At 31.8% G+C, this 17,856-nt stretch overlaps 1 protein-coding gene across 1 annotated transcript; it reads right to left on the bottom strand.

Moving 5' to 3' along the window:
* Positions 1–3,577: 3,577 nt before the first annotated feature.
* On the bottom strand, positions 3,578–4,095 carry LOC101954622 (cytochrome b-c1 complex subunit 7). The gene has a single exon (XM_040283697.2). It carries the CDS (start codon positions 4,048–4,050, stop codon positions 3,715–3,717), a length of 336 nt encoding a protein of 111 aa, XP_040139631.1. The 5' UTR covers positions 4,051–4,095; the 3' UTR covers positions 3,578–3,714.
* Between the last annotated feature and the right edge of the window lie 13,761 nt (positions 4,096–17,856).

Genomic DNA, 17,856 nt, shown 5'->3' with positions numbered 1-17,856 from the left:
GCACACAGGAAGTTTAGGTCATTACAGACCAACCCCAATCCTAAGAAATGTGCATCTTTCCAGTGAACTGCAAGCTCACTTGAAAACAGGAACTTAGGCACGATAGAAGAAAAATTAGAAACACAGAATAATAGGAGACCCCCCAAAAAAAACAATAAATAGATGACAGATATAATAATAATAAGAGTTCACTCTCGAGATCCCAACTGATAATTGGAATACCATCTTATTTCTTAAATTGAATCTTATTATTATGTTTTCAGATAAATGCACAGAGCTAACAACATGTAATCTTCATTATCAGAGTATATTTAGAGTATTATATCTTCTCATATTTTACCCAGAATGTTTAAAGGAGATATTTCCTATATCTTTCTTCCTACATTCCACATCACAATGCATAGGATTCAATAGAGCATGATTGCTTTATCTGACTTCAATCCTTCCAGCAAGTTCTGTTATTTTTTTTTTAGTTTAGAATATATAATCCATCATGATGATTTTTACTTTTGTTTAAAATATTTTTTAACTGAATTATAAGAAAAATATTTATTTTTTATAGGTAGCCACTTATACTTACCCATGTCTCACATTCCTCATTCTTTCCTTTAGATTTCAGTTTCCAGCTAACGTCTTTCCTCATTGGCATCTGACATTAAATTATGTGATTGACCCCTGAACATTCTTATTTTTTTTTTGTTTTAGTAGATAGTCACATTGTTTACATGAAGTTTGGAGACTTAGTATTATGCTTAGTTGGTGAAGATCTCAGGAAAGCAAGGTATTCTTAAGCTTTTTGAGTTTGACAGATTGCAATGTATGATGTTTTATTTCCTTTGTGGAACTTGTCAACTTTAGGTTTCGTTAAAATGCACTACTTTATGCTTTACTCTAAGGTATAGTTCATTTTCCTAACACTAGACACTCTGATGTCTCAGTTGAATGTCAGAGATATTTTTTTGACTGTGACTGTACTTCTCTATTCTGAAAAATGTGGATGATGAAGTGTCCTGGTGCTTCTCTTCCCCCAGGATGGCTCAACCTCCAGAATTTTCGTTCCACTCTCAAACCTACAGTAGCAGCTGTCTGACAAGCTTTAGATAGTCTCATGCTGAGCATACACAGCTCAGATCATTGCTATTGATTTGCAGGAACCTGCTGAATAGATTTTTTAGGTTCCTTTTTGTACCAGGTTCTTCCTTTATAATTCTCTACTCTACAGGGACCATGCTCTTTACCTGCCTTTGTTCTGATAACTTCTCTCACCTCAGTGGGACCAGAGTGCTCTATTCAGACACAATTCTGTGCATCCAAAGAAAGAAAGATCTTGATCAACTTTGGACTGAACTCGTGACACTACCTTATCTAAGGAATCTTATTGTGTTTTACTATTGTACACAGTCTAAAAGGTTGCATCATATATTTGATTAATTGCATAGTTGTTTACACTGAGAGGGCTGTTTTTATATTACAAAAAGACGGTGTTGAAAAAATAGTTTATCCTTTACACATAATAAGTGAAAAATATTATATTTTTAAACCAGTATTTAATAGGACTAACCTACTGAATATCATGGCTTTATCCAGCACATATTAAATGTGTTTGGAGCTCTTATATAAAATTCTCTAAGGTAAAGCTTATTTCATAATAAAGTGTTGAATTCCATGTAATTTACTGAATATAGTCCACTGTAATATCAATTGATAATGAAGATCCTAAGACTGACGGAGCTGCAGATCACTGTCCCTCCCGAGCATCATGATATATCATACCACATATTACTATCCTGAGACATGGTCAAAATTTAAAATAGTTTCAACTGAATAGGCACTTTTTTCACATAATTATAAAATTAAAAAATGTGTCAAACCATCAGAAGTTGGGGATCATCTGTATAAACAAAATTTAATCTTAAAGAAGAAATTATTTACAGTTCTATTAAGCAAGGACAACAAATGTTAATGTTTTGTGCATTTCTATTAAAAGCTTTTATTTTTTATTGTATTCATTATTAATGAAAATGATATCTCATATACATGGTATATACTTTAGTATATATTTAGGTCATTATTCTATGTTCTGCATATTAACTATTTTTTATGTTGTATAAAATATTATTTGATACCAATGGTCATTGGTTCTAAAATATATTGACTTTAACATCCCTTTTGGTTTTGCAAAAATTTAAAGCATACAAGAGCTTTTTATAATTAATATCATATATGCTAATATTTACTACATTAGACAACAAAAAATTTTAAAAATGTAAATTAGTTAATTAACTTGCAAAAATAATCCATGTTAATGTAAATAACATAGGCTTCCCATTTTATTTTTTATCACATTGCCATAGGTTTATGCAATTCTGTTTAATGTGTGCTTAATAATGTGCTTTAAAAAAATAGGTTCTCATATTTGCTTTTTCATTCAGTATGTTGCAACATGATAGCTTGATAGTAAAATTTCTTCACACAGAGTTGAAAGAAAAGGGATGAATATTTTAACACAATTTTAACACATTGTGAAATCTGAAACAGTCATAATTCTGTTATTACTTTTATGTTAAAATCAATTAATCTATGTTGCACTTTGAATACATCTTTCATCAAGGCATGGCATAACATCATGCCATTGTCATATGGGAATTTTATGTTCACTGAATTATGCCAATATTGTAAATATTGCATTGTATTAATCAAATCAATAACTTGAATATTAATTACTTAGAAATTAAATTAGTTTTAGATTAGGTTTATTTTATTGAAAATATGGTTATTGTATCAATAAGTTGACATTAAGTATTTTCTACTGGTACTTAAGTTTTATGTGTAGTATTTTTTCAGCTTTATGTTCTCAAGTAAAAAAGGAAAATTGCTTCTTTAAATAATGCAGAATATAGTAAATTATTTATGTGCATTTGTGTCATTATAACAGCATTAAAGATCAGAGATGTCTGGAATTTTTAAGAGTAAAACAAAAAAGAAGTGATTATACATAATCAAAGCCTCCTGTAATTTAACTAGTAATAGCACGGATTTGAGTAAGGTGCCAGAAAAATTTTTCATTATTCTTTGCCGTGTCCTTTGCGTTTTGATCATGCTATTACATGTAGGGCATTTAAATAAATATAGTCTTAGAATATTAAAAGTGAGCAGGGCCTCAGATATAAACTAGAGTAGTTTTCTCATTTTGTTAGAAAAAAAAAATGAAGTCTTTAAAGATCAGAGTTGCTCAGGTAGGTTGATGATGCAACCAGGACCAGAATATGGATGCTGAATCTTTGTGAAGGACACTACCCTTCCTTCCCTGGAAAAAGGAGTTATGAGTAGTCCCTCATATAAATCTGAAATATCTGATAAAACTTTGAAATTACCAAGTGATCTCTTTGAACAAACTCATGTAATAGTGTAATCAGATTTTCTTGGAAAATCTAATTTAATTAAATGTAACTTAAGGGAAAATACTTAACTTCTGAGTTTGGATTTTGGTGAGCCTAATGTGTCTGTTGGATCACATTTACCATTACATTGAAACATGCAAAAATGAAGAAAAGACAGCATAAATTTACAAAAATGATTTTTTTTAATGATTATGATAGACATTTATTTAAAGTAACATATATGCACATGAAATAATTTTTAAATTGTATGTTTCAGATTTAACCGACTTCATAAAAATGAGGACAACTGTTTCCACAGATTTCAACTACATGATCACTTCTTTCCCCATTCTTCTCTTTCTTTTCTTTCCCGAATAACCTCTTTGAGATATGGTTCAAGATAGAATTCATCCTCCTCATATTTTGTCCACTGCTCTTTAGGCAAGATCTGTTGCCTCATGGTCAGGTCCAGTGCTCTCTTAATGCAAAACATCCTGTCATTATAAAGGTTCTCAGGAAGCCTTCTTACGGCTTCTTTCACATCTTCATCCTCATATATCGTATCATCTCGCATTAACCCAAGTTTATTGAATCCTGCAGCATTATAATACCATTTTCGAATACCCTCCAGCCACCGGCCTGATGCTGCAACAGCAGGCCTTGACGCCATTTTGACCCGGGAGCAAAGCGCTGCCTTCTGGGTACGTCCTAGAGGACGCACCGGGCCTTTTTTTTTTTTTTTTTTTTTTTAAGAGAGACTGAGAGAGGGGAGAGAGAGAGAATTTTTTTTTTTAATATTTATTTTTTTTAGTTCTCGGCAGACACAACATCTTTTTCTTACAGAAACAAACATTAAATATGACTTATAAAGGACATATTAGAGAAAAAAATTGAATCACCTTACCACAGAAAAATAAAGGGAAACAGATTACTGTCCCCACTAAAATGTTACTTTGTAAAATTATCAGACCATGACATATTGACTGTCATTTGATTGGCTCTGTGAAGTAACCTAACAAAATATGTAGGTCTTTTTTGCTTCGTCTTCAGAAGGATATTTTCTTTGCAATCATTTAGAAGAAATTATGTGGGTATTACACATGTATCTATCTATCTATCTATCTATCTATCTATCTATCTATCTATGTAAGCACAGAGCAGGAAGATTATTTTTATTACTTATTTTTTTTAGAGAGAGAGAGAGAGGAAAGAGGGAATTTCAATATTTATTTTTCAGCTTTTGGCATACTCAACATCTTTGTTTGTATGTGGTGCTGAGGATCGAACCCGGGCCACACGCATGCCAGGTGAACATGCTATGGCTTAAGCCACATCCCCAGCCCAAGGAAGATTATTTTTAGCAGCATAGTATGTATATTTTTCACATTTCAATTCTAATATATAGACTGCAGGCTTTCTCAAATCATTGATGGAAATACACATAAAGCAGAGTAGAAAACTCCAGGTGGAAAAGCAGATGGTTAGCAGCAACCCTGAAGAATTGATATTTTACTGAGGCTTTGAGGAGAGGCATTAAAAGATATCATTGTTGTTTCTATTTTTCTCCATATCATAGGAAACACAACTGTCTATTGTGGAGATTGGAGTTATAGCACTTATGAAGATTCATTAAGATTTAGAATAATCGTCACAGGGAATGCACATTGTAGTTGACCAGGGATAAGTAAAGGAATTGATAGTTGGCACTGGAAGTTTCAATTGGTCTTGGACACTATGCCTTTATGAAATAATCAATCTAAGCATTTGACCACATTCCTATAACATACAGGAACAGAAAACACTGGTAAAGTTTTGCATAGGTTCTGTCTGCATGAACAGTGGAAAAGAATGCTGATGTAACTCATAATCAAGTCACAAGACAGAACAGAATGTAGCTTAATAAAAAGATCACATGTAATAGAAGTGGGTGATATGAAACAAATAGAAAAGGAGATTTCAAAGATTTTGCAAAATAAATCTAGGAAAAAGACTATCAAGAGATGATTATTTACAGGTGATAATGTAGAAATAATTTTGTATGTAGAAATAATTTTGTATGTCATATTGGATTTTTTAAAAAAATGTTTGAAATGTTGCCATAGGTAATGAATCATTGGAGTTCAGAAAATTAAAGTAAATATGAGGTCATGGTTTTGGATAGGTCATATAGGTGGTCAATAAATTTGCTCAAACCTTAGATGATGTGAGCTGGATAACCATGAAAGTTAGAGTAAAGCCTGAATTCTATGGTGAATTGTGGGGAAACAGACTGCGGTTAAACAACAGATTCAAGCCACTGAGAAGCCATACATTTTAGAAGAATTTGAAAATTGTAAATAAGTAGAAGATAGAAGTTTAAAAGTGAGTTGCACAAAAATAAGAATGCTGATCCCTTTTTTGACAGAGAGAGAAGGGATAGCAAATAATTAGCCTCCACTTGCGAAAGACCTCAGAAAGTGAGAGTTCAGGCATGATTCTTCTCTTTTTTTTCTGTATATAAGGTGGTGGCTTTTCTCTTCTTAGTCCTTTCTCCAAGCTTTATAGCTAAATTCAATATTCAAAATGGGCATTCATTATTTTTATCCAGGAAGACTTCAGCTTAAGCCTCAAGTCAAGTCAAAAGTCTCTCATTAATTTTGCAATTGATTTTTTACCCTAAGTACTGTAGGCAGGAATAAGTTGTAAATGGTGAACGATCTACAGAGTAATTGATAAAAATATGGTTCATTTTACTAATAGTCTGAAGTTACTAGAGTCTGCTTTTGTTGTTTATTAATATAGAAGTACAAATAAAGTATATACTACTTATCTAAGATTTGCTAAAAATCAATGTGTCCTCACTTATTTTGTACAGAAAAAGTAAACACAGATGTAAACAGGGACTTTTTAAGAGAAGATTGACTTTTGGTGAATAAAAGGAATATATATATTTACTCTTTACTTGCTACCAAATACTAAAATTGATTTCAAGGTGGTCTTTTGTGTAAAATGAATATCCACAATTAGAAATACAAATAAATAAACCAACATAATTTGTTAAAAACTGTTTGCCTTGAAAATTCCATCCAGATAATGGAAACTATAGGTAAAATTATAAAGGAATAATATATGTCATTGCCTAAAGTACTTAAACTTTTGAACCTAAAAATATAATGGGTGAAATAAAAGAAAGTTAAAAGTGAGAAATTACTGTAGCAAAAGTATACTTTAAATACTCTTATCAAATCAAGGAGATACTTTGAGAAGCCAGAAAAGATAACAAAAATGGAAAAGTCATAGAAAAATGAAATATCAATAAACATATGTAAGAGTGGTAACATAAACATTAGAAGCAAATGTGTACACTAATATTATTTTCATCCCACAAATGAACTGATTTTTTATAAGTTTTTTTGCTATATATTTTTAGTTGTAGATGGACATAATAATACATTTATTTTGTTTATTTATTTTTATGTGGTGCTGAGGACTGAACCCAGTGCCTCACACATGCTAGGCAAGTGCTCTACCACTGAGCTGCAAATCCTGAGATTTCTTTCTTTATATTTCAATAAAGGCAAGTGTGGACAATGGAGAGAGTTCAAAGGTTTGAAAGATAATTAAGCATTTAAGAATTTATCCTAAGTAATAAATAGATATGAAAGCTATAAATTATGTAGATTAGTGGTATTATTATAATAATAAAAATTTGGATATGATTTAAACATCTAAAAGTACAAGAATATATATTATTGTATGCCTATTGTATGCCAGATATGAAGAATTATATTACGATTTCATTTAAGGTGACATATATTTGAGCATAATATAAAATACTTAAATAACATAATGTGTAAAAATACAAGGCTATTAGCATTATTCCCAAAGCAACTTTTTTCCATGCATGCATATATTCAAGTAAGGAAATGACTACAACAGAACTGTACCCATAGTTTCCATTAGTTGTGGGATTACATATGACATTCTCTGGTTTTATGTGCTTCCCTGCTTCCAAAGCACAGATGGATGAAATTAAAAAGAGAAAAATGATAATATTAATTTAAATTCATCAATAGTCAAATTACAAGCAAATAGCTTCAACAAGAATTGAAAGCCTTTTTGTCATGGTGGATAAAGCAAAACAAAAAATCAGTTATATGTCCATTATATACGGTTTAAATGTAAGGACAGTGATAGGATAAAAGTGAAGATAGTAAATGATATACCATACTAACTAAACAAATGACTGCTAGTATTCCTCTTTTAACATCGGTCAGAATACTCATCAGAGTTAAGAATATCACCCGTCATAAAGAAAATCATTTTGTAAAGATAGAGATTCATAAAAAGGATATAACAGTTCTAAATATTTATGTATCTAATAATGGAGATTTAGGAAAAATGAAGCAACAATTGATAGAACTAAAAGGAAAATAGCCAAATTTTAAAAATATTTACCATACATAACATTGATTTAAAATTGATCATAGAAAAAAAATGTGAAACCTAAATCAATGTGAGTTTTAGGAAGGAGCATAAGTAAAACTATTTTTGTGACATTAGCTTAAGTGAAGAATTTTTAAGACACAATGTCAAAAGTACTATCCACAAAGAACTGATAAAATAAACACCAAAAATTAAAACTTGTACTTGTCAAAACATACTGCTAAGAGAATAAGACAACTTACATACGAAGCATTGAATGGATAAACTAGTTCTGGGACAACTTAATAACATAAAACAGATCAAAACACCAATATCATACAGTGGCACGAGCGCATCCCAAAACAAAGCAATAAAGAATATATACTATATTATTTTTATTTACTCAATACTTGATGAGTTACAAAGCAATCTATAATCACAGAAATCACAATTTTTTTTTTTTTTTTTTTTGTCTCAGAGCACATAGGGCAAAGTTGAGTAAGAGAGAAAAGCTTGATTAAACTTTTGGGAGTAATAAGTATATTCATTATACTAATTTTTTGTGATAGTACCCACAGTGCATGCAAATCTATATAATTTTATACATTGTGTAAGTTCAGTTTCTTTCATGTTAACTATACCTCATTAAGAATATAAAGCCTTAAATATTAAAAGGACTATGTCATTGAAGCAACATGTTAGAAAAAACAAAACACTGTTCTGTAGATACAAATTGAAGTAAATAATATATGGAAATGTGTCCATTATTTTAAAAGACAAAAGTAAATCCGATAATTGTTATTATATTTGGTATTTTAATATTTTGAAACCCTGCATTTTATCAATATTTGAGAAATAAATGTTTCATTGCTTGATATTTACCCAAATCCAGATATTTAATTATATAAAACTTATTTTATGAACTTCTTTTAGTTGCTTAGCATTTATACTCACATTCAAAACTAAAAATATAAAACCATTTTAAAAAAAGTATTTAGTGATAAGCATATAAATTTTAATATTTTAGAAGGTATTTATTATTATCATTTTAAAAATCATTTATTAAGATATTTTTTCTTATCTTTTTATGTTATATAAATTAAATATGCACAGGAAAAGATCACAACATATACAAATTGATTAAAATGTCCTGAATTCTATTCCCATGTATCAATGATCTATAAATGAAACAAAGATATTTTATACATGCACTAAATATTTCAACTAATCATATTTTAAATAAAGAACTATATATTTGGTTGAAATTATAGGTGGTTTATAAAATGAGTTAAACTTAGATCATTTGTATGGTTCATATAAATTAATTGGGAAATTGCCAATAAAATGTCATTGTACTTGTTAGAAAATGGCATAGTCATTGGTAGTCATGAGTAAAATGAGAACTTACATCCTTTTTATTACTTAAAATATGAATTTAATTGGCAAATAGTAAAATATAAAAATTTTAAAGCATGAATTACAAAAGTATCTTAGAAACAATCAATCTAACATACAATTAAATCTATTAAAATATTGTATCAATTTATTTTCTGTTACTGTAATAAAATGCCCACAGTTGGGTTCCAGGAAGAGTTTATTTAACTCAAAGTTTTATAGATTTAAAGTTATGGCAACAGCTCTGGTGAGCATATCATCACAAGGATTGGGCCCATGTGAAAAGAAGAAACCATATTGAAGACAGAAAGCCAGAATATGAGAAAGGATCCAGTTTTGTTGTTTTTATAACAACCATCTCATAAGAACAAACCAGAGTTCCATAAGTACTGTTGTATCACTGGATCTAGGCATTTGGGTTCTTTGTCTCTCAAATTGGAGGAATGACATCCAAGGGCCCGAGGGTGAGACTAAAGAAATAGGATTTATTGGAATAATAGGAAGAAAGAAAGCAGAGCTCCTGAAGTGGAGGTACTCCAAGACAGGGATACCAACCAACATGTGTCTCTTGTCTGGTGTTTGTAAAGGTACATTGATGGCTCAATGCAGGTGATTGGTGGTGTGAGGGATGCTGGCATAGACCAATCTGAGAGAAAACTCTGCATTTAATAAGCCAATCAGAAGTGCATCATTTCAATCCCTTAGTTATACAATTAAAGAGGACAGTTCTCATCCATTTGTTCTTGATGCAACTTTTAGAAAGAAGAAACATTTCAGGTAGAATTCTGCTTGTGATCAGCCTTTTCTAGGGGTAAGGGCAAGGATAACTGAGAAAGGGCTTTTTTGTCTTTACTGTGAGGAACAGTGTGAGGATGGCCTTAGACCTTAGCCTAAGTAACTCCATTTATAAAACTCTAGTTTGAAACCTTAGCCTCAGCAGGCACACCTAAGGGAGCCCTCCAGTAAGGCCCTCAGACCTAAACAAGTCACTTCTCCTCACCCTGATAAACAGAGTGAAGTCTCTGGCAGGCTGTCTTCACCTAATTAGAGGAAAAGGCAAGAAGATCTGGGTGGAGACCACCAGACCAGATGTTTCTGACCCCAGGGTATGATATCATGGAGAAATCTAGTGGTAGCTGATAAGGATACTGCTTCACTGTATCAATTCACTCTGAGGAAAATACTTCCAATGACCTAAGTATTTCTAATTAGACACAGTCAACTCAACCCTGCCACAGTAAAGACCAAGCCTCCAACATATGTAACCTTGAAGAACAATCCACGTTCAAATACTACTCTTTTGCCTTTGACTTCTGAAGTTTATGTCCTTCTCACAATGCAAAATGCATTCACTTCATCACCAGCTGAACCAAACTCTTTATTTGTTCCAGAATTATTCAAAATTCCAAGTCCAATGTCCCATCTGAAACTCAAGGCAATTTTCTTTTTCAGCAGGGAATACTTATAAAATTAGAAAACAGTTTGAATCATTGCAAGATTCAATGGTGGGACAGGGAGAGGATAAACATTCCAATTCCAAGATGAAAACAGGAAAGTACAATGGAGTAACAGACCAAAATCAAGACTGAATTCCAGAAGGGAAGATATGAAATATTAAAGATTCAAATCCAGCACACTTTACACAGTGTGCCTAGGGAGTTGCCTCTAGTATTCAGACAGTTCACCCTTTGTGGCTTTGCTGCTATCATGCCATGTTGTTGCTTTCTCCGTTTAACTTTGCATACCCTCTGCAGCTTTCCCCAGCAAACCAAAAGCATTGCTAATAGCTCTACCTTACTAGTGTCCCCAGACTCTCCCCATTCTCATGACTCCACTAGGCATTGTCCTCCATGAAATGATACTTAACAGAACCTTTTTTCCAACTCTGTAGCAAATTTCTGCATGCCATCTAGGCTTTCTTTTAAAATCTTTGTGGAATCTGACATGACTCCATAACTCTGGTATTCTGTGCACCCACAAAATCAGCACTACATGGATGTTACTAAGGTTTGCTGATGCACAAGCTATTGGGGGATCATTTGAATGATGGCTGCAGACATGTAACACTTTGTCACCTATAAGCAGGGTGACAAATACACAACCCTTGTCAGTTAGTCTACTGAGAACACCCCAGGGACTCTTCCTGAAACAGTTGCTTCCTAGAAGGTCTCTGGGTCTGTAATGGAAGGGGGATGGTTGAAGAATTCTGAGAAACCCTCAAAGCATTTTTCTAATTGCCTGGAAGATTAGTGCATGACTCATATTTATACACACTAACTAATCTCTTTAGTAAGCATTGCTTAGCTGCAGCCTCAACACACATTTTCCATTTTGCTCTTTCCCTGGTTTCCAAATGTTTCCCTTTGTTCCAGAGTCACACTGTAAACATGTTTAAAAATAACCAATAATAGCCAGGCAGCAGACCAGATACCTTTTTTTTTTTTTTAATTTCCTTAGCCAAATAACCTGTTCTATCATTTAAAATTTGCCTATCTGTAAAGCTCTCGGGCATGAACACAGTTCATTCAAGCTTTCTGCAATGGTAGAACAAGGGTGGCAACTTCTTTAATTCCCAATTGTAATCTTATTTTTATTTAAAACTAATTCACTGGTCTCCCCATCATTTGAACACTCATTAGAATCATTGATCTTATATTTACAGCTTTGTAGCCTACTCCTCCAAACTCATTCAACCTATTTTGATAAAAGTTCCAAATCTATACCCCTGTTTTCAGTTATAATTATAGTAAGAGCCCAACTCCTTAGTACCAATTTCATGTATTATTCTCTTTTTACTTCTGTACTATAACAAAATATCTCTGTCTGTTTACTTAAAAGGTAAGAGGTTTAAATCACACTTTTGGAGCTTCAATGGCTTGCACTGCACTAGCTCCAGTGAAATCCTCTTGGTGGATAACATCTCAGTGATAAGCCTGTGTGAGAGGGAGAGATTATATTATAAGACAGAAAGGGTAAATAGCTAGTCTTTCTTTTTATAACACTTCCTTATGAAAAGAATCAGGATCCCATGAGAACCACATTAATTCATTTTGAAGACAGTACTCCTTGACCTAATGAGCTATTACAAAGTCCTACTTCTTACAGGTCCCACCACCCCAACACAATCACACATGAATTCTTTAGGGACAAGGCACATTAAAAACCTAGCAGATGTTTTTATATTAAATGTTTTCATTCAATAAAAATTTCTTGACCCTATGTTATGAGCTTGAACCTATGCTATGCTATTATTTCCTAGAATATATTTAGAAATATAAGAATGTAAATAATTAAAAATTTATTTATAAGATGATAAAAATTTTGGTATGCCAAAGTTTATGTCAAATGCTAGAGGATTACATTAACTTATTTTCTAGAACTGTTTTCAATTAAGTTTCAGTAACAAAAACTGTACTCAGAAATAAAGGTGCTATAGGTGTGACCTGAGGAACAGAATGCATAATTATAATTTTCATTGAGATTAAAGAAAGGATGGGGGGTACTGGAAAATAAATGTAAAGGACTCAGTTCTTGTCTAATTGAGGCGTTTTGTAATCAGTAGGCAAATGTAGACATCGATTAGGCCACATGGCAGAGTGGTATGAAATACAAAAGAGAAACTTGGGCAGTAGTTATAAATTAAGAAATATCAACAAACAGATGTTAAGTGAAATCAGGAAAGAATATGAGTTTTCTCAAGAGGATGAGGTCAAGGATAAAAGAAATGTGAACATCCTATCAATAAAAATGTAACATGGGACACAACAGGTGGAGATAGCAACCACATAGGGATGGTCAGAGAGGGTGCAGGAAATACATGCCTTCCAAAACAATATACAAATACAAATCACTTGTACATAATTATATGCTGCAAACATGTCTTCAAGTTAAGGAAAAAATCTATCTAATTAAAGTTTTTAAATAATGTGTGTTTATTTACTTAAAAACAAACTTCATGGGAATGTGTATAATACTCAATTAATATGTGACACAATTTTTAGCTTCATTTAACAGTGATTTTTCTATTATTAAAGAAAGATTTGTAACCATACCTATTTTCTGCATTATTCTAAAACTGATTTATTTTTAAAGAAACATATGAAAAATGCTTTCAAAATTAAAAAAAAAAGAACAATGCCACATTTAACCCAGATTTTTTAAAAAGAATGTTTTGAGTATTTGAGCAAGTCAAAGTTCAGATGTTCAGAGAATGTTAATATTACATTTTATTTTTAACATTTTTAATGTAGTAAATTGTAGCAATGTTGAAAGTTTTATTTAAAAATATCTTCCACTGTAATAAGAAACTGGCTTTAAAAAGAGGACTGAATTGCCCTAGAACACTCCACATACTCATTTTGTCCAGCAGGGATTTTAAAAAGACATTCATATGATAATTATTATCTGCTTCCTGTTAGCAACTGCCCTATTTCAGGAACATAGAATTTGTGATGTCCCATGTGACTCTATCTTTATGCTTCTCTGGCTGATAGGAAAAAAAAAAAAAAAGGAAGAAAGAAAGACTAAACCGATTTAAATTAAATTTGAGGAAATAATGATTCACAGTTTAAGTGCCTATATGCCGAGTTTCAGGGAAAAGCAAATAAAAACACCCAAGTTATAAATCATTCAAAAAGGGGGATTTATGATGGCAGCAAAAAGCCAACTTTAACTATACTTTCTCTGCTGGGTGCTGCTGTATAGAATGATTATAATAAATCATGAAATGAATGAATAGAAAATAGAAATCTTTTAACTTCCTGAGGATAAACTCCTGAGACTCCTCTCTATGTGCACTTATGCATGCACAACTCTTCTTTTATTACAGATATTTTACACTGTAGTGACTGCACCATACTTACCATATTCTGGTGAACAAATTAGACATCTGTGTGTGCTCAGGTGGATATTCAAACCCTATTTTTCATTTTAATTTAACATATTATGTATTTGTGCATACAGTGCTAGATTTTCAGTGTTCCTTGCTATAAGAAAATCACGTATTACATAGACTTTCCCAAAGAGGATACTGAGTACATATTTCGTAGTTATGGCAGTGTCATTTGCAGTTTTAAAAAACAAACTGGACTATTATTTTACATTGTTTTCCAAAATTTTAGAGTCCGTTATTCAATATATTAGATCTTTCCTCTCCAGTCACTCAATTCGTTGTATAAAATATATTCATTCAAGAGATAATCTAGGGCTGGTGTTGTAGCTCAGTGGTAGAGCACTTGCCTAGCATGTGTGAGGCAGTGGGTTTGATTCTCAGCACTGCATATAAATAAATAAATAAATACAACTAAGGTCCATTGATAAATAAAATTTTTATATTTTTAAAAGAGATAATCTAATGGGCTTATATATATTTTTCAAGACCATTGTAGCTTTTTCCACTTCAGTTTTTATGAATCAAATGTTTTTAAGTTTTAGGAAACGATAATGCTAAAATCAGACAAATATAAAACAGTGATGAAAGTAGAAATACAAAGGTGGAAGAGGAGTGAATAGTCAAAGATAAAGGTACGTGGTGGCAAAGAAATAAAAATTGGAAAAATAGAAGGAGAAAAATTGTGTTACATTGTATTTCTAATAGATTAATCTTCATATTTGATCTTCTAAGTACTTAAGAAACCACTACCACTATAAAACTAGAACAAATTAAGGAGTCTCAGGAAAGGAGGACAAAACATTGAATAAAAGGGAGCAAAATTTTAACATCTACCACTCTGATTTCCCCACTCTTAAGAATTACTGAAGATTTTGATGTATGTTACTGGGATTAAAAATACCTTGGAAAGTAAACATCTTGCTTATGAAGTGCATTGGATTCAGGAAATTATAATAAACATGTCATCTTTTGATTTATAGACTGTTTTACTAAGTAACAACTGGTATGTATTTTCAGGGAAAAAAAGTATTTTCACATTATTTCATTTAAAGTTTTCAGTCTAAGAATTATTTTTCACAAAGTAAAGTTGACAACAAAAGAATTTTTAGGAAAGAAATTTTTTTTGTTCTTCTTTAAAATGGTGAATGCTGAGCAAAACCATGTCCACTAATATTGGTTATTTTATCAGAAAAATTATTCTTCACACTTAAGAAGTCAGGAAGGATATCTACTTTAGCTGCATACATTTCCAAAGTTTGCAGCAGGCAAAGAGGAAGAGTTTTGGAAAACTCACCAGCCTGTGATTCCATTCCAGAATTGGCTCATGAATATGCAGAAAAGAAATGGGGAGAAAGCTTAATGCTAGGAAAGCAGACCAAGAGAGAGAAGATCCTGTTGACAGAAGAAGAACATCACATTATTGCTAAGATATCATGACATTTATCAAGAGCAGAATGCAGTTGTGAGATACAGTCCACTAGAGGCTGTAGGAATGAGTTCATAGACATATTTGAATAGATTAATGGGTAATCATTTATTCTCAAAACACCAGCATTCCCTTTCATTTATAACTTATTGTCTACATAATTAGAAAAGAATGTCCCCAGTCTTTCTATGTAATTGAATTTGTCAACAATATCAAAAACTTGGTTTGCTCTAGTTTTATTTATACATAAGAAATAGAAGAAAATGAAGAGAAATACTCCATGGTTAGTTGCAAACTTCTGATCCACTGCATATACAACCTGCAGCAGGTGAAGTGAAAAAAGCAATGGAGTGACAATCATGAGACCAAGATATATATCTTTGTTGTTGCCTCTAATTACCTGCTGATCAAGAGAATCTTTCTGTCTCTAAATTCTAATTTCCTTATCAGTAAAAGGGAGCAGTTGATGATTTCTGAAGTTCTTTCCATTGACAAAGATCTATATACTTTTTATTCTCTTCACTAGCAGTATAGAGGTTTATAGTGACCTATTCATGTGCATTTCTCTACTCTTTTTGTGAGTAACTCTATGCTCCAGTAACCTTGACTGGCAGTATTGATAACTATAACCTGAGTGACAGAGGGGACTCAAACGATTTGTTCACAAATCAGAAGCCCCACCAGAGCCAATTAGCAAAAGCCTGAAATGAAAACTTCCCTGGTGATACTGTGATGCTAATGAGTTATTGGGAATGTGTTTTTATTGATGTCTATTTGACTAGAATATATTGTACACACAGTGAAATAATCAATTGGAATTTCAATAACAACTGAAGAAAATATGTTTTCTTCAGAACAAGATGACAGCTCATTTTGCTTTTTTTATAGTATACCCTTTATTATAGTGATAGAAAAGAATGGGAAAAATCGATGAATTAAAAGGATAAGTCAACACACTTGGTGGTGATAAGAATATTTCTGTAAAATAAAGTAGTGTATAAATAAACAGAAATTATTTAAAAATTCTATCTACATCTAAACAGCCAAAAACGTAGGGGGGAAAAAAACTTACATGTCTGTTTACATACACATACAAATAAATTATGAGTACATTATGGAGAACAGAGATACTATGGTTGCCCCCAATTTTGCATAAACTATGCAATTTTAAGTCTTCTTTATTCACATTTTTGAAGACTGGTGAAATGTCTAGGCTATTATGTCTTGTAGAAATGTTGATATATTGTAGTTTAGTTTTACAACATGTGTTCAATTTGCACTTCATTTAGCAATCTGAAAAAAATTGTGTGACAAAAGTACTTGTTAATAATATCACTGAAATATGATTCAAATAAGGGAGTTTTCCCCTCTATTAACCCAATTATTTAAGGCACATTGTTTAGGAGAATGAGGTTATGAATTTGAAATCAATGGAAATATTTTATTCCACTGTGCAGTTACACATTTATCACTGACACTTTCAAAAAATATTTCATGTACATTTATAAACATGTAAAGTGAACACCACTATTGTATATAATGATAATGCATTAAAATGAAAAGTTTAAATTTTAAAAAATAGGAGTCTTAAAGAAATATGAGAGCCAGGTGTGATGGCACACCCCTGTAATCCTAGTGGCTTGGGAGCTGAATCAGATGGACCATGAGTTCAAAACTAGCCTCAGCAACTGAGTGAGACCTTGTCTCAAAATAAAATATAAAAAGTTCTAGGGATATTGTTAAGTGGTTATGCACTCTGGGGTTTAATCCCTGATACCAAAACAAACAAGTAAAAGAAATATAATATGAGAGTATGTGGATAAAGCAATAGACATTTAAATTGTGTATAAAGTGTAACAAACTAATAATAGTAACATAGCATTCATATTTATATTTGTAATTACAAAAAGCTGAATGTACCATGTGTTCCAAACCTTCATTACACATTGTCCATTGACCAACCAAAGTAATTGTCTTCCTTTTTCTCTCAAATTCTCTTTCACTTTAATCCTAGAGTCTCTGACATATAACCTTAACAATTTAGTACTCTGAAATAAACTTTGAACAAGTAGACAGCATCCAACCACATTACAGATTAAATCACTGAGCTTGAGAGAGATAAAGTGATTTTCTGGGCTCTAACAATTCATTAGTAGTCAAACCAATGGTGGAACTTAGGTGTCATGACATCAATGTAGCAATTTATCATTAAGTTTTAACACATTTATTTTTGGCCTTTGTATGGGCAAAAATCAAAACCAATTATTCTTTTATTTTTGTGTTTAAAATCTTGAGTTTATTCCGAAAGTTGGAACTTAGGCAATTTTTATAAATTAGATCGTTTGCTCAAAGATGAAACT

Source organism: Ictidomys tridecemlineatus, chromosome 8 (assembly GCF_052094955.1).
Source record: "Ictidomys tridecemlineatus isolate mIctTri1 chromosome 8, mIctTri1.hap1, whole genome shotgun sequence".
Taxonomy (NCBI): domain Eukaryota; kingdom Metazoa; phylum Chordata; class Mammalia; order Rodentia; family Sciuridae; genus Ictidomys; species Ictidomys tridecemlineatus.
The sequence above is the reverse complement of the archived record's forward strand: the minus strand, read 5'-3'. Positions and strand labels throughout refer to the sequence as shown.